This window comes from Oryctolagus cuniculus, chromosome 16 (assembly GCF_051225735.1).
Source record: "Oryctolagus cuniculus isolate XC-2025 breed Fujian yellow rabbit chromosome 16, ASM5122573v1, whole genome shotgun sequence".
Taxonomy (NCBI): domain Eukaryota; kingdom Metazoa; phylum Chordata; class Mammalia; order Lagomorpha; family Leporidae; genus Oryctolagus; species Oryctolagus cuniculus.
In genome coordinates, this window is record NC_142882.1 from 10,060,068 (window position 1) to 10,087,799 (window position 27,732).

The window sequence follows — 27,732 nt, forward strand, 5'->3', positions numbered from 1 at the left end:
TTAGAATCCCGTAGAACTTGCTCTTTTCTTTAAGCCTTTCAAAGAATTCTTTTCAGGCCTTATAAGAATAATGTAGCACTTGGGGGCAAAAATGCACCCCAGGAGTCCCGCACTGGAGGCCAAGATGGAGAAGACCTCCACGGCCACCATGACCTTCCCCTTGGTGCTGTGGTAGACAGGCAGGAAGGTCACCCAGACACTGCAGAACACCAGCATGCTGAACGTCAGGAACTTGGCTTCATTGAAAGTGTCAGGCAGATTCCTGGCTAGGAAAGCTACAGTGAAGCTCGCTAGGGCCAAGGAACCCAGGTAGCCCAGGACACAGTAGAAGGCAGTGACTGAGCCCTTGTTGCACACCAGGATGATGTGGCCATGCTGAGCATATGCATCTAACTCAATAAATGGAGGAGAGATTCCCAACCAGATGCCACAGAGAGCTAGTTGGATCAAGGAACAGATGGGAATGATGAAGTTAGAAGCTCCGGATACAAGCAATCGCCTGATAGTTCTTCCAGGTTTCATAACCTTGAAAGCCAGAATCACAGTGATGGTCTTGGCCAGCACAGCAGAAATAGCCACTGTGAACACAAGACCAAATGTTATTTGTCGGAGGAGGCAGGTGGCTGTGTTGGGACGGCCAATGAAGAGTAAGGAGCACAGGAAGCACAGGAGGAGGGCGATGAGCAGGATGTAGCTGAGAGACCGGTTATTGGCCTTGACGATGGGAGTGTCTCGGTGCTTCACAAAGACCCCCAAAACTGCAGCTGTGGTTACAGAGAAGCACAGAGCCATGCAAACCAGAGCCATCCCCAGGGCATCCTCAAAGGCTAAGAAGGTCATCATCTTGGGGAGGCAGTGACTTCTCTCCATGTTCGGATACTCATGCTCTGCACACTGGATACACTGTTCTGCATCTGTGGAAGAAGAAAGGCTGAGTTTCCATTACTGAAATTCTGAAATTTTTCCTGTTGGGAGAAACGGTCACTTTGAATACCATTTTGAGTATAAAATACTCTGATGTAATATGAGGCCACACCCAGATAACCATGCCATCTTACCAGTTAAAGTGATCAGTTTAACACCAAAATTGATCATAAAGATAGGATTAAACATCAAAGGGAACACATAAATAAGACCATTGTCTGCGAATAATAATTGATAGAATTAAACAGGAGTGAATGATCCAACATTAGAAGTGGGATACACAGCAGCCTCATAGAATGGCAAATGCCATAAACAGCACTCTGGCCTCAGATTCATTCCTTAAGGCATTCCAATCTGAATAAAAAGCCCATGAGAGTTTCTCAGGCATGGAAAGCCAAGACACACTGTGGTAAAAAATGTCCTAAATGAAATATCTCTGTGAGTGAGATCCCAGCAGAAAGAACAGGCCATCAAAGGAGGTATCTTTCTCTGAATCGAGGCATTTCCATTATGACTACGACCTTGTCTAAATAAGGTCGGAGTTTGTGAACTCAAGAGGCTTCCATAGCCTTGGCTGCTCATGACAAGAGCCTTGGTTGATCACTGACATTATAAATAAGAGTGTCAATTATTAAATCAACAACAGGAGTCACTGTGCACTTACTCCCCACGTAGGATCTCTGTCCTAATGAGTTGTACTATGATAATTAATGGTAAAATTAGTCTTCAAACAGTACTTTATAATTTGTATGCTGTGTGGGTGCAATCTGTTGAAATCTTTAGTTAGTTTATACTAAATTGATCTTCTGCATATAAAGATAATTAAAAATGAATCAATGAAGAATGGGATGGAAGAGTAAGAGATGGGGTTGTTTGTGCATGGGGTAGTAGTTATGGGGGGGGGAACTGCTGTAATCCAAAAGTTGTACTTTCAAAATTTGTATTTATTAAATAAAAGTTTTCTTAAAAATATGAGGCCACACCAGAGCAAGTTTCTACATTCCTGACCCAGGGAGAATTCTCATCTACAAATGGGAACAAACTATTTCAAATGGCATCTTTAGCAAATGATTGGTTAGGGTGGCTCATCCTGTGGCACAGTGATGTCCATTTGCATTCTTCTGAATTCCTCCCCCTGCTGTCTCCAGTCTTTCTCATGCTCAATCCTGCATTATCATGGCTTAGAACATTTGCCTAGGATAATCAGCTTTAGAGCTTTCCTTCTCTTGCAGAGAAATAAAAATGCAAAATGCCTATGAAATCCTTACAACAATCAATATCTAGCATTTCTTCATTGATACTATTTGATATCTGGTAAAAAGTCTTTCCTTGTTTTATATTTTCATAACTCTGGGACAATTTTTGTCAGTTATTCAATGCAAAGGTTGAAATATATTTTATCAAATCAAAAACATTTGGATTTTATGGAGGAGTTTGACTTTATTATAAGTCATTTGGGTATAACTGATATTTTCAACAAAATTTTCAAGGAGAAATTAGGTTTTTGAAACTTTCCAATTTCACCTGAAATAAGGGCTTATTACCCTTCTGCCTCATGGAAGGAATGGAATACTTTGAGCTCTGCACACCACATTGTCCCTCATGAAAAAACTCTTGTGCCATTACACAAGAAAGAAGTCCTAAATAGAGGTCAATGAATGGGTATTTCTCTGCTTCAATGACATTTCAGTTAAATACAGAAAATGGTATTGATTTGGCTACCTTTATCATAAAGGTATTATACAATTTTTGCAGGTGGTACTTATTCAATCATAAAATATTCAGAAACATTTTAAAATAATTCTCCCTGGCAATTTTTATCTGGAGATACTCATTCTTCATATATTCAAGAGGTGTGATCTCAGAGACATTCTGAAGGCACACAAGCAAATGCTGCTGCACAATGGGCTTCAAGTGTATGTTCATTCATTTTTCATACTTTTTTATACATTAGTGGGTATTCCCAAAACCCATTATGGATAAGTTAAGTCATTGTTTCTTTACCTTTCTAATGACTAACAATATAAATTTCCTCTTGGGAAAGATTGAAACCAAATGGTTGCTACTGATAACATCATTGAATCAAATGACTCCAAGGTCTATCTCTTAATATTGTGAACAATGGAAATAGTTCTTATTGAGACCTAGTATATTTTTATACTTCTCAGTACATTCATTTTGATTCATAATTTTGAAAGGTAATTTCTTGTCTTGTTCAAAAGTTTTTATAGGGATACTAAATTGTGTGCTTAATTAGGTTGTGGTATTCATATATCACTTGGAACATTTCTCTTAATAAATTCCATAGACCTGAGAGAAAGTGTTGTGGTTTTAATTAGTCATCCTTAGTCTCACATATAATATTAAAGATACGGTATTAAAAGGAATGCACAGAAATAAGACTGGAAGATGGTGGAATAGTGAGGGCGCACACCGATAGTCTGGGAAAAGATAGTTTAATAAAAGTGGAGTTACGGTAGCCTCAGGAAAAGGATCAGGGAAAAACTGCAGAGGGAACTCTTCCAGATCTAGTGGCTGTGACTCTGAGGACCTACAGGGAGAGCAAGGTCGCCCACCACGTGGAAGCCAAGCCATGGGACCCGCTGGACCCACCGAACCCACCAGAGCTGCAGAGTCTTCCCGCCAGCACGGGAAGGGGAGGTGAGAAAAAAAACCTCTGGGTAACCTGAGACATTGGTGGGGAAAGGCAGAAAGACCCTGCAGAGAACAAGGAATGAAACCCCATTGGGGAAGTTCAGGATGGCTGGAGGAGAGAAAAAAATCAAATAAATAAGGGTAACTGGCACGGACATTTAGCTTCTCTCTCCACTCACCTTACAAAGCCGAGCAAGACAAAGGGCAAGTGCCATTTTATGTAAGTAAAGTGGTGTGTACCATTTTGCATATGCAAAGCGGGTGCCCCTCATTAGCCAAGCAGAAAAACCTGACTCTGGTAAGCAAACAAATAGCTACAGGGGCCACATTTCATACATCAACTACTCTCAATTCCACTCAGCTGTGTGGAATTACTTCCCAACTATGTCAAAAGAGAGAGAAAGAGAGTGAGCAAGAGAACAATCAGGGAAAATCACCTTTGGCACACCCTTAACCCTGTAGAACCAGAGCTCTCTGGTCACACAAATCACAGCCTCTAAGGATCCATCAAAAGCAGACAGTCCTCTTAATCTAGAGTCACAGTATAATGAGAAAAAAACAAAGAATATCTCCAATATCACAAACAAACGCAAAAGCCGAGGTAACAAAAACAAGGAAGACACTATGACACCCCCAAATGAAATAGACACCCCAATTCAAGATTATGAAGATGATGAGATAGAAGAAATGCAAGAAGCGGATCTCAAAAAATTGATAAGAACATTAAGAAGTTCTCAAAAACAAATTCTGGAACTACACAAATCCTTAATGGACAAGATAGAAAATCTCTCTCATGAAAATGAAATATTAAGGAGGAATCAAAATGAAAAGAAAAAACTAGTAGAGCCTAAAAAACAGAATGGGTGAAACAGAAGAGAGATCATCAGACTTAGAAGACAGAGCACAGGAAAATATACAATCAAACCAAAGAAAAGGAGAGGAAAGCAGAAATCTAAAAAATAGTGTTGGGAATATTCAGGATACTATTTTAAAAAAAACCAACATTCAGGTTCTAGGAGTTCCTGAAGGCATGGAGAGGGAGAAAGGATTAGAAGGCCTTTTTAGTGAGATATTAGCAGAAAATTTCCCAGGTTTGGAGAAGGACAGAGACATCCTAGTACAGGAAGCCCACAGAACCCCTAATAAACATGACCAAAAGAGATCCTCACCACGACACGTTGTAATTAAACTCTCCACAGTGAAACAGAAAGAAAAGATCCTAAAATGTGCAAGAGAGAAACGTCAGATTACTCTCAGAGGATCTCCAATCAGACTCACAGCCGACTTCTCATCAGAAACTCTACAAGCTAGGAGGGAATGTCGAGATATAGCCCAGGTACTAAAAGAGAACAACTGCCAGCCCAGAACATTATATCCTGCAAAGCTATCATTTGTGAATGAAGGTGAAATAAAGACTTTTCATAACAAACAGAAATTGAAAGAATTGGTTGCCACTCGTCCAGCCCTGCAAAAGATGCTTAAAGATGTGTTACACACAGAAACAAAGAAACACGGTCATCAATATGAAAGAAGGTAAAGGAAGGAAACCAAGGAAGGAAAGCTCACAGCAAAAGATCACAGGGAATTCAAAGCATATATTAGAACTTATCTTTGGCAAATGGCAGGGCAAAGTTACCACTTATCGTTAGTGACATTGAACGTGAATGGCCTGAACTGTCCAGTTAAAAGACACCGATTGGCTGATTGGGTTAAGGAACAAAACCCATCTATTTGCTGCTTACAAGAAACACATCTTTCCAACAAAGATCCATACAGACTGAAAGTGAAAGGCTGGAAAAAGATATACCATGCCAACAGAAATGAAAAAAGAGCGGGCGTAGCCATCTTAATATCAGACACCATAAACTTTACCACAAAAACCGATAAGAGAGACAAAGAGGGACACTACATAATGATTAAGGGATCAATTCAACAGGAAGATATAATGATTATCAATGTATATGCACCTAACTACAGGGCACCGGTTTATCTAAAAGATTTGTTAACGGACTTAAAGGGAGACTTAGACCCCAATACAATAGTACTGGGGGACTTCAATACTCCACTCTCAGAAATAGACAGATCAGAAGGACAGAAGATCAGCAAGGATACAGTAGATTTAAATGACACTATAGCCCAAATGGATCTAACAGATATATACAGAACTTTCAATCCTACAGCTAAAGATTTTACATTCTTCTCAGCAGTACATGGAACCTTCTCTAGGATTGACCACATACTAGGCCATAAAGCAAGTCTCAGCAAATTCAAAAGAATTAGAATCATACCATGCAGCTTCTCAGACCATAAAGGAATGAAGCTGGAAATTAGCAACTCAGGAATCCCTAGAGCATACGCAAACACATGGAGATTGAACAACATGCTCCTGAATGAACAATGGGTCATAGAAGAAATCAAAAGAGGAATCAAAAACTTTCTGGAAGTAAATGAGGATAACAGCACAACATACCAAAACTTATGGGATGCAGCAAAAGCAGTGTTAAGAGGAAAGTTTATATCAATAGGTGCCTACATCAAGAAATTGGAAAGGCACCAAATAGATGAGCTTTCAATTCACCTCAAGGATCTAGCAAAGCTACAGCAAACCAGACCCAAATCTAGTAGGAGAAGAGAAATAATTAAAATCAGAGAAGAAATCAACAGGATTGAATCAAGAAAAACATTACAAAAGATCAGCCAAACGAGGAGCTGGTTTTTTGAAAAAATAAACAAAATTGACACCCCATTGGCCCAACTAACTAAAAAAAGAAGAGAAAAGACCCAAATCAATAAAATCAGTGTTGAAAAAGAAACGTAACAACAGACACCACAGAAATAAAAAGAATCATCAGAAAGTACTTCAAGGACTTGTATGCCAGCAAACAGGGAAACCTATCAGAAATGGATAGATTCCTGGACACATGCAACCTACCTAAATTGAACCAGGAAGACATAGAAAACCTAAACAGACCCATAACTGAGACAGAAATTGAAACAGTAATAAAGGCCCTCCCAACAAAGAAAAGCCCAGGACCAGATGGATTCACTGCTGAATTCTACCAGACATTTAAAGAAGAACTGACTCCAATTCTTCTCAAACTATTCAGAACAATCGAAGAAGAGAGAATCCTCCCAAATTCTTTCTATGAAGCCAGCATCACCTTAATTCCTAAGCCAGAAAAAGATGCAGCACTGAAAGAGAATTACAGACCAATATCCCTGATGAACATAGATGCAAAAATCCTCAATAAAATTCTCGCCAATAGAATGCAACAACACATCAGAAAGATCATCCACCCAGACCAAGTGGGATTTATCCCTGGTATGCAGGGATGGTTTAATGTGCGGAAGACAATCAATGTGATACACCACATTAACAGACTGCAGAAGAAAAACTATATGATTATCTCAATAGATGCCGAGAAAGCATTTGATAAAATACAACACCCGTTCATGATGAAAACTCTAAGCAAACTGGGTATGGAAGGAACATTCCTCAATACAATCAAAGCAATCTATGAAAAACCCACAGCCAACATCCTATTGAATGGGGAAAAGTTGGAAGCATTTCCACTGAGATCTGGGACCAGACATTGATGTCCACTCTCACCACTGCTATTCAATATAGTTCTGGAGGTTCTAGCCAGAGCTATTAGGCAAGAAAATGAAATTAAAGGGATACAAATTGGGAAGGAAGAACTCAAACTATCCCTCTTTGCAGATGACATGATTCTTTATTTAGGGGACCCAAAGAACTCTACTAAGAGACTATTGGAACTCATAGAAGAGTTTGGCAAAGTAGCAGGGTATAAAATCAATGCACAAAAATCAACAGCCTTTGTATACACAGACAATGCCATGGCTGAGGAAGAACTTCTAAGATCAATCCCATTCACAATAGCTACAAAAACAATCAAATACCTTGGAATAAACTTAACCAAGGACGTTAAAGATCTCTACGATGAAAATTACAAAACCTTAAAGAAAGAAATAGAAGAGGATACCAAGAAATGGAAAAATCTTCCATGCTCATGGATTGGAAGAATCAATATCATCAAAATGTCCATTCTCCCAAAAGCAATTTACAGATTCAATGCGATACCAATCAAGATACCGAAGACCTTCTTCTCAGATCTGGAAAAATTGGTGCTGAAATTTATATGGAGGCACAAGAGACCTCGAATAGCTAAAGCAATCTTGTACAACAAAAACAAAGCCGGAGGCATCACAATACCAGATTTCAGGACATACTACAGGGCAGTTGTAATCAAAACATCATGGTACTGGTACAGAAACAGATGGATAGACCAATGGAACAGAATTGAAACACCAGAAATCAACCCAAACATCTACAGACAACTCATACTTGATCAAGGATCTAAAACTAATTCCTAGAGCAAGGACAGTCTATTCAATAAATGGTGCTGGGAAAACTGGATTTCCACGTGCAGAATCATGAAGCAAGACCCCTACTTTACACCTTGCACAAAAATACACTCAACATGGATTTAAGACCTAAATCCACGACCTGACACCATCAAGTTACTAGAGAACATTGGAGAAACCCTTCAAGATATTGGCATAGGCAAAGAATTTCTGGAAAAGACCCGGGAGGCACAGGCAGTCAAAGCCAAAATTAACTATTGGGATTGCATCAAATTGAGAAGTTTCTGTAAAGCAAAAGAAACAGTCAGGAGAGTGAAGAGACAACCGACAGAATGGGAAAAAATATTTGCAAGCTATGCAACAGATAAAGGGTTAATAACCAGAATCTACAAAGAGATCAAGAAACTCCACAAAAACAAAACCAACAACCCACTTAAGAGATGGGCCAAGGACCTCAACAGACATTTTTCAAAAGAGGAAATCCAAATGGCCAACAGGCACATGAAAAAATGTTCAAGGTCATTAGCAATCAGGGAAATGCAAATCAAATCTACAATGAGGTTCCACCTCACCCCGGTTAGAATGGCTCACATTCAGAAATCTACCAACAACAGATGCTGGCGAGGATGTGGGGAAAAAGGGACACTAACCCACTGTTGGTGGGAATGCAAACTGGTCAAGCCACTATGGAAGTCAGTCTGGAGATTCCTCAGAAACCTGAAGATAACCCTACCGTTCGACCCAGCCATCCCACTCCTTGGAATTTACCCAAAGGAATTTAAATTGGCAAACAAAAAAGCGGTCTGCAGCCTAATGTTTATTGCAGCTCAATTCACAATAGCTAAGACCTGGAACCAACCTACATGCCCATCAACGGTAGACTGGATAAAGAAATTATGGGATATGTACTCTTTAGAATACTATACCGCAGTAAGAAAGAATGAAATCCAGTCATTTGCAACAAAATGTAGGAATCTGGAACACATCATGCTGAGTGAAATAAGCCAGTCCCAAAGGGACAAATACCATATGTTCTCCCTGATCGGTGACAACTGACTGAACACCAAAAAGCAAACCTCCTGAAGTGAAATGGACACTATGGGAAACGGTGACTGGATCAGCATAGCCCTGACGGTTAATGAACAACTTAATACATTATCCCTCTTAATAGTTTTTTTGTCTGTTCTACTTAATATGACTGGTTTAATTCTGTAATTAATACACAGTTATTCTTAAGTGTTAAAAATTAACAGAAATGTGATCCCTGTTAAACATAAGAGTGGGAATAAGAGAGGGAAGAGATGTATAATTTGGGACATGCTCAAGCTGATTTGCCCCAAATGGTAGAGTTAAAAACATAACAGGGGATTCCAATTCAATCCCATCAAGGTGGCATGTACCAATGCCATCTCACTAGTCCAAGTATTCAATTTCAGTTCACAATTGATCATAATGAAAGGACTAAGAGTCAAAGGGAGCACATAAACAAGTCTAGTACCTGCTAACACTAACCGATGGAATAAATAAAGGGGAGAGTGATCCAACATGGGAAGTGAGATACTCAGCAGACTCATAGAATGGCAGATGTCCTAAATAGCACTCTGGCCTCAGAATCAGCCCTAAAGGCACTCGGATCTGGCTGAAAAGCCCATGAGAGTATTTCAGGCATGGAAAGCCAAGACACTCTGGCAAAAGATCTATGCGAGTGAGATCCCAGTGGAAAGAACAGGTCTTCAAAGAAGGAGGTACCTTTCTCTGAAGGGAGGAGAGAACCTCCACTTTGACTATGACCTTGTCTAAACAAGATAAGAATCGGAGAACTCAGAGGGCTTCCATAGCCTTGGAAACTCATGACTGGAGCATAGGGAGACTACTGATGCCATAGACAGGAGTGTCAATTGGTAAAGTCAACAACAGGAGTCACTGTGCACTTACTCCTCATGTAGGATCTCTGTCCTTAACGTGCTGTGTATTGAGATTTAATGCTATAACGAGTACTCAAACAATATATTTCACTTTGTGTTTCTATGGGGGTGCAAACCGTTGAAATCTTTACTTAATGTATACTAAACTGATCCTGTGTAAAAAAATAAATAAATAAATAAATTCTCAACTCCCAACTTGACTCTCACTGGGATTAAACATGACAATAGGTCTGCTCTGATTTCATCATCATTTAAAAAAAATCATCTATTATTTTTCACTTTATGTTTCTGTGTGGGAGCAAACTGTTGAAATCCTTACTTAATGTATACTAAGCTGATCTTCTGTATATTAAGATAATTGAAAATGAATCTTGATGTGAATGGAAGGGGAGAGGGAGTGGGAAAGGGGAGGGTTGTGGGTGGCAGAGACGTTATGGGGGGGAAGCCATTGTAATCCATAAGTCGTACTTTGGAAATTTATATTCATTAAATAAAAGTTAAAAAAAAAAGAAATGGATAGATTCCTGGACACATGTAACCTACCTAAATGAAACCAGGAAGACATAGAAAACCTAAACAGACCCATAACTGAGACAGAAATTGAAACAGTAATAAAGGCCCTCCCTACAATAAAAGCCCAGGACCAGACGGATTCACTGCTGAATTCTACCAGACATTTAAACAAGAACTAACACCAATTCTTCTCAAACTATTCAGAACCATCAAAAAAGATGGAATCCTCCCAAATTCTTTCTAAGAAGCCAGCATCACCTTAATCCCTAAGCCAAAGAAAGATGCAGCATTGACAGAGAATGACAGACCAATATCCCTGATGAACATAGATGCAAAAATCCTCAATAAAATTCTCGCCAATAGAATGCAACAACACATCAGAAAGATCATCCACCCAGACCAAGTGGGATTTATCCCTGGTATGCAGGGATGGTTCAACATTCACAAATCCATCAATGTGATACACCACATTGACAGACGGCAGAAGAAAAACCATATGATTATCGTAATAGATGCCGAGAAAGCATTTGATAAAATACAACACCCGTTCATGATGAAAACTCTAAGCAAACTGGGTATGGAAGGAACATTCCTCAATAAAATCAAAGCAATTTATGAAAAACCCACGGCCAACATCATATTGAATGGGGAAAAGTTGGAAGCATTTCCACTGAGATCTGGTACCAGACAGGGATGGCCACTCTCACCAATGCTATTTAATATAGTTCTGGAAGTTATAGCCAGAGCTATTAGGCAATAAGAAGAAATTAAAGGGTTACAAATTGGGAAGAAAGAATCCCTCTTTGCAGATGATATGATTCTTTACTTAGGGAATCCAAAGAACTCTACTAAGAGACTATTGGAACTCATAGAAGAGTTTGGCAAAGTAGCAGGGTATAAAATCAATGCACAAAAATCAACAGCCTTTGTATATACAGGCAATACCATGGCAGAGAAAGAACTTGTAAGATCAATCCCATTCACAATAGCTACAAAAACAATCAAATACCTTGGAATAAACTTAACCAAGGATGTTAAAGATCTCTATGATGAGAATTACAAAATCTTTAAGAAAGAAATTGAAAAGGTTATCAAAAAATGGAAAAATCTTCCATGCTCATGGATTGGAAGAATCAATATCATCAAAATGTCCATTCTCCCAAAACCAATTTACAGATTCAATGCGATACCAATCATGATACTGGAGACCTTCTTCTCAGATCTGGAAAAATGATGCTGAAATTCATATGGAGGCAAAATAGACCTCGAATAGCTAAAGCAATCTTGTAGAACTAAAACAAAACCGGAGGCATCATAATACCAGATTTCAGGACATACTACAGGGCAGTTGTAATCAAAACAGCATGGTACTGGTACAGAAACAGATGGATAGAGCAAGGGAACAGAATTGAAACACCAGAAATCAACCCAAACATCTACAGCCAACTCATATTTGATCAAGGATCCAAAACCAATCCCTGGAGTAAGGACAGTCTATTCAATAAATGCTGCTAGGAAAACTGGATTTCCACATGCAGAATCATGAAGCAAGACCCCTACTTTTCACCTTACACAAAAATTCCCTCAACATGGAATAAAGACTTAAATCTATGACCCAACACCATCAAATTACTAGAGAGCATTGGAAAAACCCTGCAAGATATAGGTACCGGCAAAGACTTCTTGGAAAACACCCCAGAAGCACAGGCAGTCAAAACCAAAATTCAATTTGGGAATGCATCAAATTGAGAAGTTTCTGTACTGCAAAAGAAACAGTCAGGAAAGTGAAGGGGCAACTGACAGAATGGGAAAATATATTTGCAAACTATGCAACTGATAAAGGGTTGATAACCAGAATCTACAAAGAATCAAGAAACTCCACAACATCAAAACAAACAACCCACTTAAGAGATGGGCCAAGGACCTCAATAGACATTTTTCAAAAGAGGAAGTCCAAATGGCCAACAGGCACATGAAAAAATGTTCAAGGTCATTAGCAATCAGGGAAATGCAAATCAAAATCACATTGAGGTTTCACCTCACCCCGGTTAGAATGGCTCACATTCAGAAATCTACCAACAACAGATGCTGGAGAGCATGTGGGGAAAAAGGGACACTAACCCACTGTTGGTGGGATTGCAAACTGGTTAAGCCACTATGGATGTCAGTCTGGAGATTCCTCAGAAACCTGAATATAACCCTACCGTTCGACCCAGCCATCCCACTCCTTGGAATTCACCCAAAGGAAATGAAATTGGCAAACAAACAAGCTGTCTGCTCATTAATGTTTATTGCAGCTCAATTCACAATAGCTAAGACCTGGAACCAACCCAAATGCCCATCAACAGTAGACTGGATAAAGAAATAATGGGACATGTACTCTATAGAATACTATACAGCAGTCAAGAACAATGAAATCCTGTCATTTCTAACAAGATGGAAGAATTTGGAAAACATCCTGCTGAGTGAATTAAGCCAGTCCCAAAGAGACAAATATCATATGTTCTCCCTGATCGGTGACAACTAACTGAGCACCAAAGGGGAAACTTGTTGAAGTGAAATGGACACTATGAGAAACAGTGACCTGATCAGCTCTTGTCCTGACGGTTGATATACAATGTAATACTTTATCCATTTTAGTATTTTTTTGTTCTAGTACTATTGGTTGAACTCTGTAATTAACACACAATTATTCTTGGGTGTTTAAATTTTAATTGAAAAGTGATCCCTGTTTGGAATTTGGAAGGCATTATGCTGAGTAAAATAAGCCAGTCCCAAAGAGACAAATACCATATGTTCTCCCTGATCGGTGACAACTAACTGAGCACCAAAAAGGAAACCTCCTGAAGTGAAACGGACACTATGAGAAACGGTGACCTGATCAGCCCTCAACCTGACTGTTGATGAACAACTTAATATGTTATCCCTCTTAGTATTTTCTTTTGTTCTACTTAATACTTTTGGTTGAATACGGTAATCAATACACAGTTATTTTCAAGTGTTGAAACTTAAATGAAATGTGATCGATGTTAAATATAAGAGTGGGAATAAGAGAGGGAAGAGATGTGCAATTCGGGACATGCTCAAGCTGACTTACCTCAAATGGTAGAGTTACAAACATACCAGGGGATTCCAATTCAACCCCATCAAGGTGGCATGCACCAATGCCATCTCACTAGTCCCGTTGATCAATTTCTGTGCACAATTGATCATAATGATAGGACTAAGAGACAAAGGGAGCACATAAACAAGACTAGTGTCTGCTAATACTAGCTGATAGAATAAAAAAGGGAGAGAATGATCCAACAGGGAAGTGAGATACACAGCAGACCCATAGAATGGCAGATTCCAAAACAGCACTCTGGCCTCAGAATCAGCCTTTAAGGCACTCGGATCTGGCTGTAAAGCCCATGAGGGTATTGCATGCATGGAAAGCCAAAACACTCTGGCAAAAAAAAAAAAAAAAAACTAAACGAAAGATCTCCACAAATGAGATCCCAGTGAAAAGAACAGGTCATCAAAGAAGGAGGTACCTTTCTCTGAAGGGAGGAGAGAACTTCCACTTTGACTATGACCTTGTCTAAATAAGATAAGAGTCGGTGAACTCAAAAGGCTTCCATAGCCTTGGAAACTCATGACAAGAGCCTAGGGTGATTACTGATGCCATAAACAAGAGTGTCAATTTGTTAAGTCAACAACAGGAGTCACTGTGCACTTACTCCTCATGTAGGATCTCTGTCCTTAATGTGCTGTACATTGTGATTTACTGCTATAACTAGTACTCAAACATTATGTTTCACTTTCTGTTTCTATGTGGGTGCAAACTGTTGAAATCTTTACTTAATATATGCTAAGCTGCTCTTCTGTATATAAAGAGAATGGAAAATGAATCTTGATGTGAATGGAAGGGGGGAGGGAGAAGGAAATGGGGTTTCAGATGGGAGGAAGTTATGGGGGGGGAGCCATTGTAATCCATAAGCTGTACTTTGGAAATTTATATTCATTAAATAAAAGTTTAAAAAAAGGAATGCAATAATTATATAATGAAATATGTGCAATAGCTTTGTGCTTATCATGTGTGTATAAAAATGTATTCGTTTCAAGACTTCTAGGCACCAACAGGAAGCCTAGGTTTTTACACATCTTATATGTCTTAGAACATAATGTGTTCGGCCGGCGCCATGGCTCACTAGGCTAATCATCTGCCTTGCAGCGCCGGCACACCAGGTTCTAGTCCCAGTCGGATGCCGGATTCTGTCCCGGTTGCCCCTCTTCCAGGCCAGCTCTCTGCTGTGGCCAAGGAGTGCAGTGGAGGATGGCCCAAGTACTTGGGCCCTGCACCCTATGGGAGACCAGGATAAGTATCTGACTCCTGCCATCGGATCAGCGTGGTGCGCCGGCCGCAGCGCGCCGGCCGTGGCGGCCATTGGAGGGTGAACCAGTGGCAAAGGAAGACCTTTCTCTCTGTCTCTCTTTCTCACTGTCCACTCTGCATGTCAAAAAATTAAAAAAAAGAATATAGTGAGTTCGACCTGCAAATCAGAGAAGAATGCTGTCTTATCTAGCACTTTCAGATATATTTTAGAAGGAATATCACTAGACAACAGCTTACACATAAAGAAGTAGCAGTAATAATCATGCATGGTTACACTGAATGAATGAGAATAAGCTGGCATTGAGAACCGTGGTGCAGTATGAAGTCACTGCAAATCTCTTTGGTTTCTTTTTTATTGAGAAATAATTAGGACAGTAAAGCTGTCAATCTGAAATTCTGTATTTTCTACCTGTCTGATTGGAAACATCTCTCTCTGGACAAAAAACACAAGTATAGCAACAGACAGGTCTTCCTTCCTGTGACATTTTCCGAAATCCTGGACCACAGCTCTGGCTACACACAGATTGAGGAGTCTGAAGGAAAAAGAAAAGCATTGATCATGGTTTTCCACGTTATCAGCCATTATAATGGGTGTCAATACTTCCCTCCTTACAGCATAACACTGACCTTCAACTGAAGGCCATGACTATGACATTTAATGCAGGTTTCTATGATCATCACTCCCACCTCATCGTTTCTTTATCAAGTATTACAAAAATACCTGCTCAATTTTATTTCATATAGTATCAGTTAGATCCCTTGGGCAATGTCATGCATATCAAGTCACTTTATCTAAAATCTTTAAAATGCATTATTCTATGTGGTAAAGGAATATGGGAATAGTATCTGCAAGAAGATGAATAAGTCAACCCATTATGTATTTCTACTTATCATGCATGAAAATATAACAAGGGCAGGGCTGGCGCTGCAGCTCAATAGGCTAATCCTCCGCCTAGCGGTGCCAGCACACTGGGTTCTAGTCCCGGTCAGGGTGCCACATTCTGTCCCAGTTGCCCCTCTACCAGGCCAGCTCTCTGCTGTGGCCAGGGAGTACAGTGGAGGATGGCCCAAGTGCTTGGGCCCTGCACCCCATGGGAGACCAGGAAAAGCACCTGGCTCCTGCCTTCAGATCAGCGCGGTGCACTGGCCACGGTGGCCATTGGAGGGTGAACCAACGGCAAAGGAATACTTTCTCTATCTCTCTCTCTCACTGTCCACTCTGCCTGTTTAATATAAATATATATATATATATATTTATATGTACATATATACATATACATATAATACAAGGGGGGCCAGTCTTGTGGTGTAGCACATTAAATCACCTCCTGATGCACCAGCATTCCATATGGGCACCATTTCTATTCCCAGCTGCTCCATTTCCAATCCACCTCCCTGCTAACATGCCTTGGAAAGCAGCAGAGAATGGACCAAGTGTTTGGACCCCTGACCCACATGAGTGACCCACAAGCAGTTCCTGGCTCTTGACTTTGGACCTGCCCAGCCCTGCCTGTTGTCCATTGGTGGAATAAACCAGCAGACAGAAGATATCTCCCCCCACCACTCTCCTCTCTCTAACTCTGCCATTGAAATAAAACATTTAAAAAAAATAAGAAAGACTGTGACTTATGAGATTAAAGAGTTGAGAATATATACAGAGATATGTTAAAGATCTATATATCTATACGTGGGTCTCTGCCTCTATTCATTAACTTTGTCTAGTTTTAACTCAACTGCTACACCAATAATTATGACAAAACTGAAAAGGTAAGGCTATGCACTCATGCTCTTCTGATAGGTGTTAGCTCAGGATATGTGTAAGGAACACCATCAGTTAAGTGCCAAGATGGGAAATGGGAATCACATGGTCACTTCACACTTAATCTCCCAAGGCTCTACTCAGATCTCTCTGTAGTTATCCAATATAAAAAGAAAACTGCACCTTTTTGAATCCAACAGGCCATTCTATAATGTCTTCATTGATCAGCAAATCTTGGTCATGTGGACTCTTAGAGGAAAATTCTCCAATTTTAACCAGCAAGCGAAATCCAGCAGGAAAATTTACAATGTTCTGAATATCATAATGTACCACATGGTGTCTTGTTTCATGGAAAAACACATCATCTCCAGCACGGTTTGTAAACTGGATTTTCCTCAGGATTGGATGAAGCTGGAGAACAGGAATAAGTGGTAACAGGGAGACCTTTCAAATTAGAGGGAGATGTATATGCACTGAACAAGCATTTTCTACCCTCCTCTCTATGTTCCAGGTTTAATTCTTTGGATGGTCAACAACTTCTAGTGAAGAGAACATTTGATCCCCCCCAAATATAAAAGTATAATGGTTGTATCCAGTCAGAAAAATTGTAGTTTGTGGGGTTCAGAGGGGAACTATTGCAAGGCTCTGCTGCAGCCAGAAGGTTTAGGTGGGGCTTTATGGAAGCTAACCCTAATATAACCAATTGAGTACAACATGGTTGGTCTTTTAAATACCTTGACAGTTGTGATATGTCACAGTTATGTGCATACAAAGGGGCTTCATGAGGTTCAAGAACAGAATGAAATATCAGTTATTTTGATTGAAAAATTAGATAAACATGTATGCTAATTTCATCATATACATTTTCCATGAACTGACTCAAGACCCCTCTTAGCACTGAGATCCATATTTATAAAAATGTGTGCATGTCTTCTATATATGCAATGATACATAGATATATGCATTTATATCTTAACAGAGCTTGAAATAATACATGAGTGTTTTTTCTCTAAATATTTTGGGTCACTTTTTATGGTAAGTGTGATTACCTTTGACATTCCAGGTAGGACTGTATGGCCAAAAACAAATATACTGATGGTCCTGAGGTTACCCATAGTATATGCTAACCCTTGACATTCTGGGTACAACACACCTGCTGCAGGATAAAACTAAGTTTTTATATTTAAATAGCTATCAGTTAGTTCTTAAATAATTTGTAGAAGATTTCCAAATAATCCATAGTTATTTCTGGGGAAGAATTCTGTTTACTTTTCTAAAGTTTGAATCTAATCACAAATAAAAATAAAACACTCAGCCGGCGCCGCAGTTCAATAGGCTAATCCTCCACCTTGTGGCAACAGCACACCAGGTTCTAGTCCAAGTCGGGGCACTGGATTCTGTCCCGGTTGCCCCTCTTCCAGGCCAGCTCTCAGCTGTGGCCCGGCAGTGCAGTGGAGGATGGTACAAGTGCTTGGGCCCTGCACCCACATGGGAGACCAGGAGAAGCACCTGGCTCCTGCCTTCAGATTAGCGTGGTGCACTGGCTGCAGGACGCCAGCCACAGCGGCCATTGGAGGTGGACCAACAGTGAAGGAAGAGCTTTCTCTCTGTCTCTCTCTCTCTCACTGTCCACTCTGCCTGTCAAAAAAATAAAAAGTAAAATAAAAAATAAAACACTCCTATAAGTAAAATAGAAGATAGATTATGAAGTGAACTTTCTGATGTTATTTTTTACATATACATATTTGTCTTCTACATAACACACCTATTTGTTCAACAAATTTATTCATCTATTTGTACTTTTCACATGCAAACAGAACTTCCTAAATATATTCTATATATGGGGAAAGAGTAGATTCAAATAAGCTGTGAGGAAAATCTAGGCAAAACCATCTGTAACCCAGAGGACATATCCTGTGCTAACTAATGTGCATCCTCAATAGTCTCATATATAAGAAATATGACCACAATTTCTGCTCCTTGATTCTTGCAGATTTTGTAACACACTGTATTTCCCAGAGTCATCTTAGGATATTATGTAGAACTCATTTCTACTTTCAAAAAATGTATCTCCTAACCACATGGGCCACAGTGTATACAGAAATACAAATGTAATAACTACTATCCAATATGTCCATATATGCTGGTTTTTGCATAATTTCAAAAAATTTGACCCATTTGTTTATCTTTGTTTTCTCATGAGTTGCATTCGAATTCTTGAAGCACTTTGTCCTGCGTAACATATCAGATGAAGTTCAACAGAAATCCCTGAAAAAGTAAGTCAACAAACAGAAGAGAATAAATGTAATAGGCTCTTAACTCCAGAAATCGATCCATGCATCCACAACCAACTTATATTTGACAAAGGAATAAAATAAATCCCTGAAGAAGGCACAATCTCCTCAACAAATTGTGCTGGGGAAACTGGATCTCCACTTACAGAAGTGTAAAATTAGACCCGTACCTTACAACGTACACAAAAACACACTCAAAATGGATCAAAGGCCTAAATCTATGACCCAATACCATCAAATTACGAGAGAACATTGGGGAAATTCTGCAAGACTTTGGCATAGGCAAAGACTCTTGAAAAGACCCCAGAAGCACAGGCAATCAAAGCCAAGATTAACAAATGAGATTACATCAAGCCGAAAAGCTACTGCACCACAAAAGAAACACGCAGCAAAATGGAGAGGCTATCAACAGATGGAAGAAAGTATTTGCAAACTATGCAACTGATAAAGGGTTAACATGCAGTATCTATAAAGAGCTTAAGAAATTCAACAACAACAAAAAAATACAACCCCATTAAGAAAGAAATGGGCAAAGGACTTGAATAGGTATTTTTCAAAAGAGGAAATTCAAATTGCTAACAGACACTTAAAAATATGCTCAGGATCACTAGCCATCAGGGAAATGCCAATCAAAACCACAATGAGGTTTCACTTCACTCCTGTTAGAATGGCTCTCTTAAGAAATCCACCAGCAACAAAATCTGTAATTAAAATTAGAGAAGAAATCAACAAATTTGAATCTAAAAAACATTACCAAATATTGGCAATACAAAGAGGTACTTTTAAAAAAATAAACAAAATTGACACCCCATTGGCCCAACTAACCAAAAAAAGGAGAGAGAAGACCGAAATCAATAAAAATAGAGATGAAAAAGGGAATGTAACATCAGACACCACAGAAATTAAAAGAGGTAGCAGAAATTACTACAAAGAGTTGTATGCCAACAAACTGGGAAATCTAGCAGAAATGGATAGATTCCTGGACACCTAAGACCTACCTTGAACCATGAAGATATAGAAAACCTAAACAGACACATAATCAAGACAGAAATTGAATCAGTAATAAAGGCCCTCACAACAAAGAAAAGCCCAGGACCAGATGCATTCACTGCTGAATTCTACCTGAAATGTAAAGAACCAACTCCAATCCTTCTCAAGCTATTCAAAACAATTGAAACAGAGGGATCCTCCCAAATTCTTTCCATGAAGCCAGCATCACCTTAATTCCTAAACTTAAACATGATGCAACATTGAAAGAGAATTACAGAACAATTCCCTTATGAACATGGACACAAAAATCCTCAATAAGATTCTAGCCAATAGAATGCAACACCACATCAGAAATATCATCCACCCAGACCACCTGGGATTTATCTTTGGTATGCAGGGATTGTTCAACATTCACAAAACAAACAATGTGATACACCACATTAACAACCTGCAGAAGAAAACCATATGATTATCTCAATACATGCAGAGAAAGCATTTGAAAAAATATGACACCCTATCATGGTGGAAAACTCTAAGTAAGCTGTGTATAGAAGGAACACTCCTCAACACAATAAAGGAAATTTATGACAAACACACGGCCAGCATTCTACTCAGTGGAGAAAAGTTGTAAGCATTCCCACTGAGATCCAGTGCCAGACAGAGATGCCCATTCTCATCATTGCTATTTCATACAGTACTAGAAGTTTTAGCCAGAGCCATTAGGCAAAAGAAAAGAAAAGAAATCAAGGGGATCAAATTGGAAAGGAAGAAGTCAAACTATCCCTCTTTGCAGATGATATGATTCTTTATTTAGAGGATCCAAAGAACTCTACTAAGAGATTATTGGAACTCATAGAAGAGTTTGGCTATGTACCAGGATATAAAAACTATGTACAAAAATCAACAGCCTTTGTATACACAGGCAATGCCACAGCTAGGAAAGAACTTCTAAGATCAATATCACTCACAATAGCTAAAAAAAATCAAATATCTTGGAGTAAACTTAACCAAGGATGTCAAAGAACGTGATGATGAGAATTATAAAACTTTAAAGAAAGAAATAGAAGAAGATACCAAAAAATGAAGAAATTTTACATGGTTGTGGATTGGAATCATTAATATCATCAAAATGTCCATTCTTCCAAAATCAATTTATAGATTCAATGTGATACCAATCAAAATATCAAAGATGTTCTTCTCAGATTTGGAAAAAAGAAATGCTGAAATTCATATGGAGGCACAGGAGACCTCGAATAGCCAAAGCAATCTTATACAACAAAAACAGAGCTAGAGGCATCCCAATAACAGATTCAAGACATACTACAGGGCAGTTATAATCAAAATCACCTAGTACTGGTACAAAAACAGATGGATAGACCAATGGAACAGAACAGAAACACCTGAAATCAATCCAAACATCTATAACCAACTTCTATTTTATAAGATTTATTTAATTTATATGAAATGCAGAGTTACAGAGAGAGTCAGAGACAATAGAGAGAGGTCTTCCATCTGCTGGTTCACGCCCCAGATGGCCGCAACTGCTAGAGCAGCGCCGATCCGGAGCCAGGAGCAGGAGCTTCTTCCAGATCTCCAACATAGAGGCAGAAGCCCAAAGACTTGAGCCATCTTCTACTGCTTTCCCAGGACATAGCAGAGAGCTGGATCAGAAGAGGAGAAGCTGAGACTAGAAACCGTGCCCATAAGAGATGCCAGTGCTTCAGGGGAGGGCTTTAACCCACTGTGCCACAGCACCAGCCCTCCAACTTATTTTTGATCAAGGAGTTAAAACCAATTCCTGGAGCAAGAACAGTCTATTCAACAAATGGTGCTGCGGAAACTGAATTTCCACACTTTACACCTTACACAAAAATCCCTCCAACATGGATTAAAGATCTAAATTTATGACCTGACACCATCAAATTATTAGAGAACTTTGGAGAAAACCTGCAAGACGTAGGCACAGGCCAAGACATCTTGGAAAAGACCCCAGAAGCACAGGAAAACAAAGCCAAAATTAACAACTGGGATTACATCAAATTGAGAAGTTTATGTAATGCAAAAAAAAGTCAGGAAACTGAAGAGGGAACCAACAGAATGGGGAAAAATATTTGCAAACTATGCAACTGATAAAGAATCAATAGCCAGAATCTACAAAGAGATAAACTAACTTCACCACAACAAAACAACAACCCACTTAAGACATGGGCCAAGGGCCTAAACAGACGTTTTTCAAAAGAGGAAATCAAAATGGTCAACAGACACATGAAAAAAGTTCAGGGTCACTAGCCATCAGGGAAATGCAAATCAAAAATCAAAACTACAATGTGGTTTCACCTCACCCAGTTTAGAATGGATTTCATAGAGAAATGAATCAACAACAGATGCTGGTGAGGATATGAGGAAAAAGGCACACTAATGCACTTTTGGTCAGAATGCAAACTGGAAAAGTCACTATAGGGGTTGGGGCTGTGGCACGGCAGGTTAACACCCTGGCCTAAAGCACCAGCAACCCATATGGGTGCCAGTTGGAGACTAGCTCCTCCACTTCTGATCCAGCTCTCTGCTATGGCCTGGGAAAGCAGTAGAAGATGGTCTAAGTCCTTGGACCTCTGCACCCATGTGGGAGACCCAGAAGAAGCTCCTGGCTCCTGGCTTCAAAACAGTGCTGCTCTATCCTTGTGGCCAATTGGAAAGCATACCATTTGATGTAAGACCCTCTCGATTTCTCTCTTTCTCTCTCTCTCTCTCTCTAAATACAGCCCTACCCTATGACCAAGCCATCCTACTCCTCGAAATTTACACTAGGAAATTTAAATTGGCAAAAAAAAAAGAGCTCAACATTTATCTCAGCTCAATTAACAATAGCTAAGACTTAGAATCAACCTAGTTGCCCATCAATGGAAGAATGCTTAAAGAAATTATTGGATATTTACTCTATAGAATACTAACAGTGGTTAAAAAAAAAAGAATAAAAGTGAAATCCGGTCATTTGCAATGAAATGGAGGAATCTGGAAAACCTCATTCTGAGTGAAATAAGCCAGTCCCAAAGAGACAAATATCATCTGTTCTCCTTGATTGGTGACAACTAACAGCACCAAAGGGGAAACCTGTTGAAGTGAAAGGGACACTATGAGAAACAGTGACTTGATCAGCTCTTGTCCTGACTGTTGATGTACAATGTAATACTATATCCATTTTATATTTTTGTCCTAGTACTATTGGTTGAACTCTGTAATTAACACACAATTATTCTTAGGTGTTTAAATTATAACTGAAAAGTGATCCCTGTTAAATATAAGAGTGGGAATAAGAGAGGGAGGAAATGTACAAGTTGGGACATGCTCAATCGGACTTGCCCAAATGGTGGAGTTAGAAACACACCAGGGGATTCCAACTCAATCCCATCAAGGTGGCATGTACCAATGCCATCTCACTAGTCCAAGTGATCAATTTCAGTTCAAAATTGATCACACTGATAGGTCTAAGAGTTTAAGGGATCACACAAACAAGACTAGTGTCTGCGAATACTAACGGATAGAATCAAAAAAGGAGAGAATGATCCATCATGGGAAGTGGGATACACAGCAGACATAGAATGGCAGATGTCCTAAGTAGCACTCTGGCCTCAGAATCAGCCCTTAAGGCATTTGGATATGGCTGAAGAGCCCATGAGAGTATTTTAGGCATGGAAAGCCAAGACACTCTGAAAAAAAAAACTAAATGAAAGATCTCTGCGAGTGAGATCCCAGTAGAAAGAACAGGCCATCAAAGAAGGAGGTACCTTTCTCTGAAGGGAGCGGAGAACTTCCACTTTGACTATGACACTGTCGGAATAAGATCGAAGTTGGTGAACTCAAAAGGCTTCCATAGCCTTGGCAACTCATGACTAGAGCCTAGGGAGATTACTGATGCCATAAATAAGAGTGTCAAATTGTTAAGTCAACAACAGGAGTCACTGTGTACTTACTTCTCATGTGGGATCTGTCCTTAATATGTTGTCCAATGTGAAGTAATGCTATAACTAGTACTGAAACAGTATTTTACACTTTGTGTTTCTATGTGGGTGCAAACTGATGAAATATTTACTTAATATATACTAAATCGATCTTCTGTATATAAAGATAATTGAAAAATGAATCTTGATGTGAATGGAATGGGAGAGGGAACGGGAGATGGGAGGGGTGCAAGTGGGAGGGAAATTATGGGGGGAAAGCCATTGTAATCCATAAACTGTACTTTGGAAATTTATATTTACTAAATGAAAAAAAATTTTGCACCCAGAAAAATAAATAAATTATTGGATATGTACTCTATAGAATACTAACAGCGGCAAAATAAATAAATAAATAAATAAATAAATAAATAAAAGTGAAATCTGGTCATTTGCAACAAAATGGAGGAATCTGGAAAACATCATGCTGAGTGAAATAAGCCAGTCCCAAATGGATAAATATCATAGGTTCTCCCTGACCTGTGACAACTAACTGAGCACCTAAAAGGAAACCTGTAGGAGTGAAACTGACACTATAAGAAGAAATGACTTGATCAGCCCTTGTCATGACTGTCAAGGAACAGCTTACTATTTTATTCTTTTTAGTATTTTCTTTTTCTTCTTAATACCATTGGTTGAACACTAAACTTAACACACATTTATTCTTAGGTGGTTAAATCCAATTGAAAATTTATCCCTCTTTAAAATAGGAGTGGGAATATAGAGGGGGGAGATGGACAGTTCAGCACACGTTCCTTGGAGTTATCCCTAAGGGTAAAGCTAAAAACTTCCCATGGGACTCCAAATCTCATTAAGTTGGCAGGTACCAATGCCACCTTATTAGTTAAAGTGATCAGTTTAAGTTCATAAATGATCATAAAGATGGGATTAAGTGTCAAAGAAAAATGTCTGCTAATAACAATTCATAGAATTAACAGGGAGAGAACGATTCAACATGGAAAGCAGGCCACATAGCAGACTCATAGAATGGCAAATGCCCTAAACAGCACTCTGGCCTCAGAATCAGCCCTTTAGGCATTCAGATCTGTCTAGAAAGCTCAGGAGAGCATTTCAGGCATGGAAATCCAAGTCACTGTGGCAAAAATATACCTTTCATGAAAGATCTTTGTGACTGAGATCCCGGTGGAAAGGAGGCCATCAAAAGAGCAGGTAACTTTCTCTGAAGGGAGAAGAGAATTTCCACTTTGACTATGGCCTTGCCTAAACTCAAGAGACATCCATAGCCTTAGTAGCTCATGACAAGAGCCTCGGTTGATCACTGACATCATAAATAAGACTGTCAATTGTTAAATCAACAACAGGAATCACTCTACACTTGTTCCCCATGTAGGGTCTCTGTCCTTAATGTATTGTACTATGAGAATTAACAGTAAAACTAGTCTTCAAACAGTACTTTATCCTCTGTGTGTTTGTGTGGGTGCAAACTGTTGAAATCTTTACTTTTAGTACAGAGTTGATCTTCTGTATATAAAGATAATTAAAAATAAATCAATGAAGAATGGGATGGGAGCACTAGTAAGTGGTGGGATTGTTTGGGATTGTTTGGGATTGTAGGAGGGTGGGTTTGGGGTGGAAGAACTGCAGAAATTGTACTTTGAAAATTTATATTTATTAAATAAAAGCTTTCTATTTAAAAAACCTGAATACAGACCTACCATATGATCCAGCCATCCCACTCCTGGGAATTTACCCAAACAAAAAGAAATCAGCACCTGAAGGAGTTATCTGTACCCTCATATTCATTACAGCACAATTTTCAATAGCTAAGATATGGATTCACCCCAGACATCCATCAACTGTTGACTGGATAAAGGAATTATGGCATATATACACTATGGCATACTACTCAGCTGAAAAAAATGAAATCCTGCCTTGTGCTATGATGCAACTGGAAACCATTATACTTAGTGAAATAAGCCAGTCCCAAAAAGATAGATACCATATATTTTCTCTGAACCAAGGTAACTATTACAGTACCTGAAATATAATGTATTGGAGTGAAACCAACATTTTGAGATTTAATAATGGTTTACAACCCTTGTCTCTTCTGCTGAAGAAGAGAGAGGTTTTTCCTTCACACTATTTGTTGAACTCTTTTACTTAGTGTAGGGTTAACCATACGATCATTAAATAAACTGGAAATAGATCTTTGCAAAAATTAAGAGTTAGAACGGGAGAGGGAGGAGGAGGATGAGTTGGAGTGTGAGCAGGAGAGAGGCTAGGAGGGGAATTATCACTATGTTCCTAAATTGTATACATGAATAAAATTTCTTTTAAAATAATGGGTTCTGATAAAGATGAGAATTATTCACTAAAATATTTTCAGAGACTAAACTTAATAGTACAGATCTAATTATATGTTCATTTTACTTATTGTTTGTATGCATTTTTCAATATAAACATAAATGAGTGACATAGGTATCCTGAGATTTGATTATTATTTATAGCCCATGTAGACTATACTCCTGAGAAAGAGATCTACTTACTACTGGTTAAATTCCTTCTTTAGTAGAGGTTTAAGCATATGATTATAAAGTAAGCTGAAAGTATGTTATCACAAAAATTAAAAGAAATATAAAAGAAGGAGGATGAAGGGTGGGAGTGAGGGTGAAAGGGTGGGAAGTGTTGTTATTTTTCTTACATTGACATATAAATACATGAAATCTGTGCCCCTTAAATAAATAAATAAAATTTGAAAGTCTTAGTTATGCAAAGTAAAAAAACACTATTTTCTGATACAATTTCTAATAGTATACATTCAAAATCTGCAATGACTGAAAACTCCAGCCAAAGTGAACAATCACAGATATAGCTGTAACCAATGGAAAGATCCCAGCTTCCAGGTCCAAGTGCTTGGGCCCCTGAACCCATGTGGGTGACCCAGAAGAAGATCCAGGCACCTGGCTTCCATCAGCCCAGCTGCAGCCATTGCAGTTATTTGGGAAGGGAACCAGCAGATGGAAGGCCTTTCTCTCTGTCTCTCCCTCTTATTGTAACTCTACCTCTCAAATAAAGAAATAATTAAAAAAAATCATCCATTGCAATCCTGTTGACCTTAAAATGAGAGCAGGGTCATGATGCTGTACCTCAATAAAACATCTCTAGATTCCATCAAGTGGGCAGTGTCTGTTCTGTTCCAGGGGAGGTTTACCTGCCAGGGAAGAATCATGGGCTGGGATGCTTCTGCTAAGGATCTCATTTCTACTTTCTCCAAAATCATTTTATGGAGGACGTGGGCCACTGTGTAGACAGCATTGTAGACTAAATAGCTGGAGTCAGATATGGTCAGCAAGTCAATGTGTCCTGGAAGAAACTCTAAGGAAGTATTTGGTGAGCAGGTTCCAATATGTCCACAAAATGATCCTTCAAGTGAGCAGCCCAGATGAAAAAGCCATAATTTACTGAAGTAAAAGTCTTCTGGGTAGTGAGAAGGCTTTGCTGTCTTGACAAAAAGTTTGAGTCCAAGGATTTCTTCCTTGTGGGGTGAAAAGGAGAAACCTCCATGAAAAGAGTGCAACATGTGGTTTGTCTCAGAAATGACAAGATCACACTTTGATGTCATGATCCACACTTTCCCCATGGTTAAATATGACTGCACTGAAATGTCCACACTGATGAGACCTCTTACATCACCATAGAGAATATGCACATTTGCAGATGAAACTCTGATGCTACTCATGAAAGTGAGATCACTATCCGCATACAACTTCTTTGTGACAGGGAGCTTCACTGTAAAGGCCACACAGATTCCTTTCTTGAGCATTGCAGCTTCAAAGTACTGAAGGAACTGCTCTCCCTTCATGTCATCAGACACAAAGAGCGCCACCCAAGTCCAACCAAAATGCAGCAACAAGGAGATCATTCCATGGCCCAAAGAGCTGTCACTGCTGGCCAT

At 39.2% G+C, this 27,732-nt stretch overlaps 1 protein-coding gene across 1 annotated transcript; it reads right to left on the reverse strand.

Moving 5' to 3' along the window:
- Positions 1–27,732, reverse strand: LOC149121465 (vomeronasal type-2 receptor 116-like). The gene is made up of 4 exons (XM_089315517.1): positions 26,989–27,732; positions 16,721–16,948; positions 15,188–15,311; positions 1–914 (listed from the first exon to the last, which is right to left on the reverse strand). Exons 1-4 carry the CDS (start codon positions 27,730–27,732, stop codon positions 1–3), a joined length of 2,010 nt encoding a protein of 669 aa, XP_089171643.1.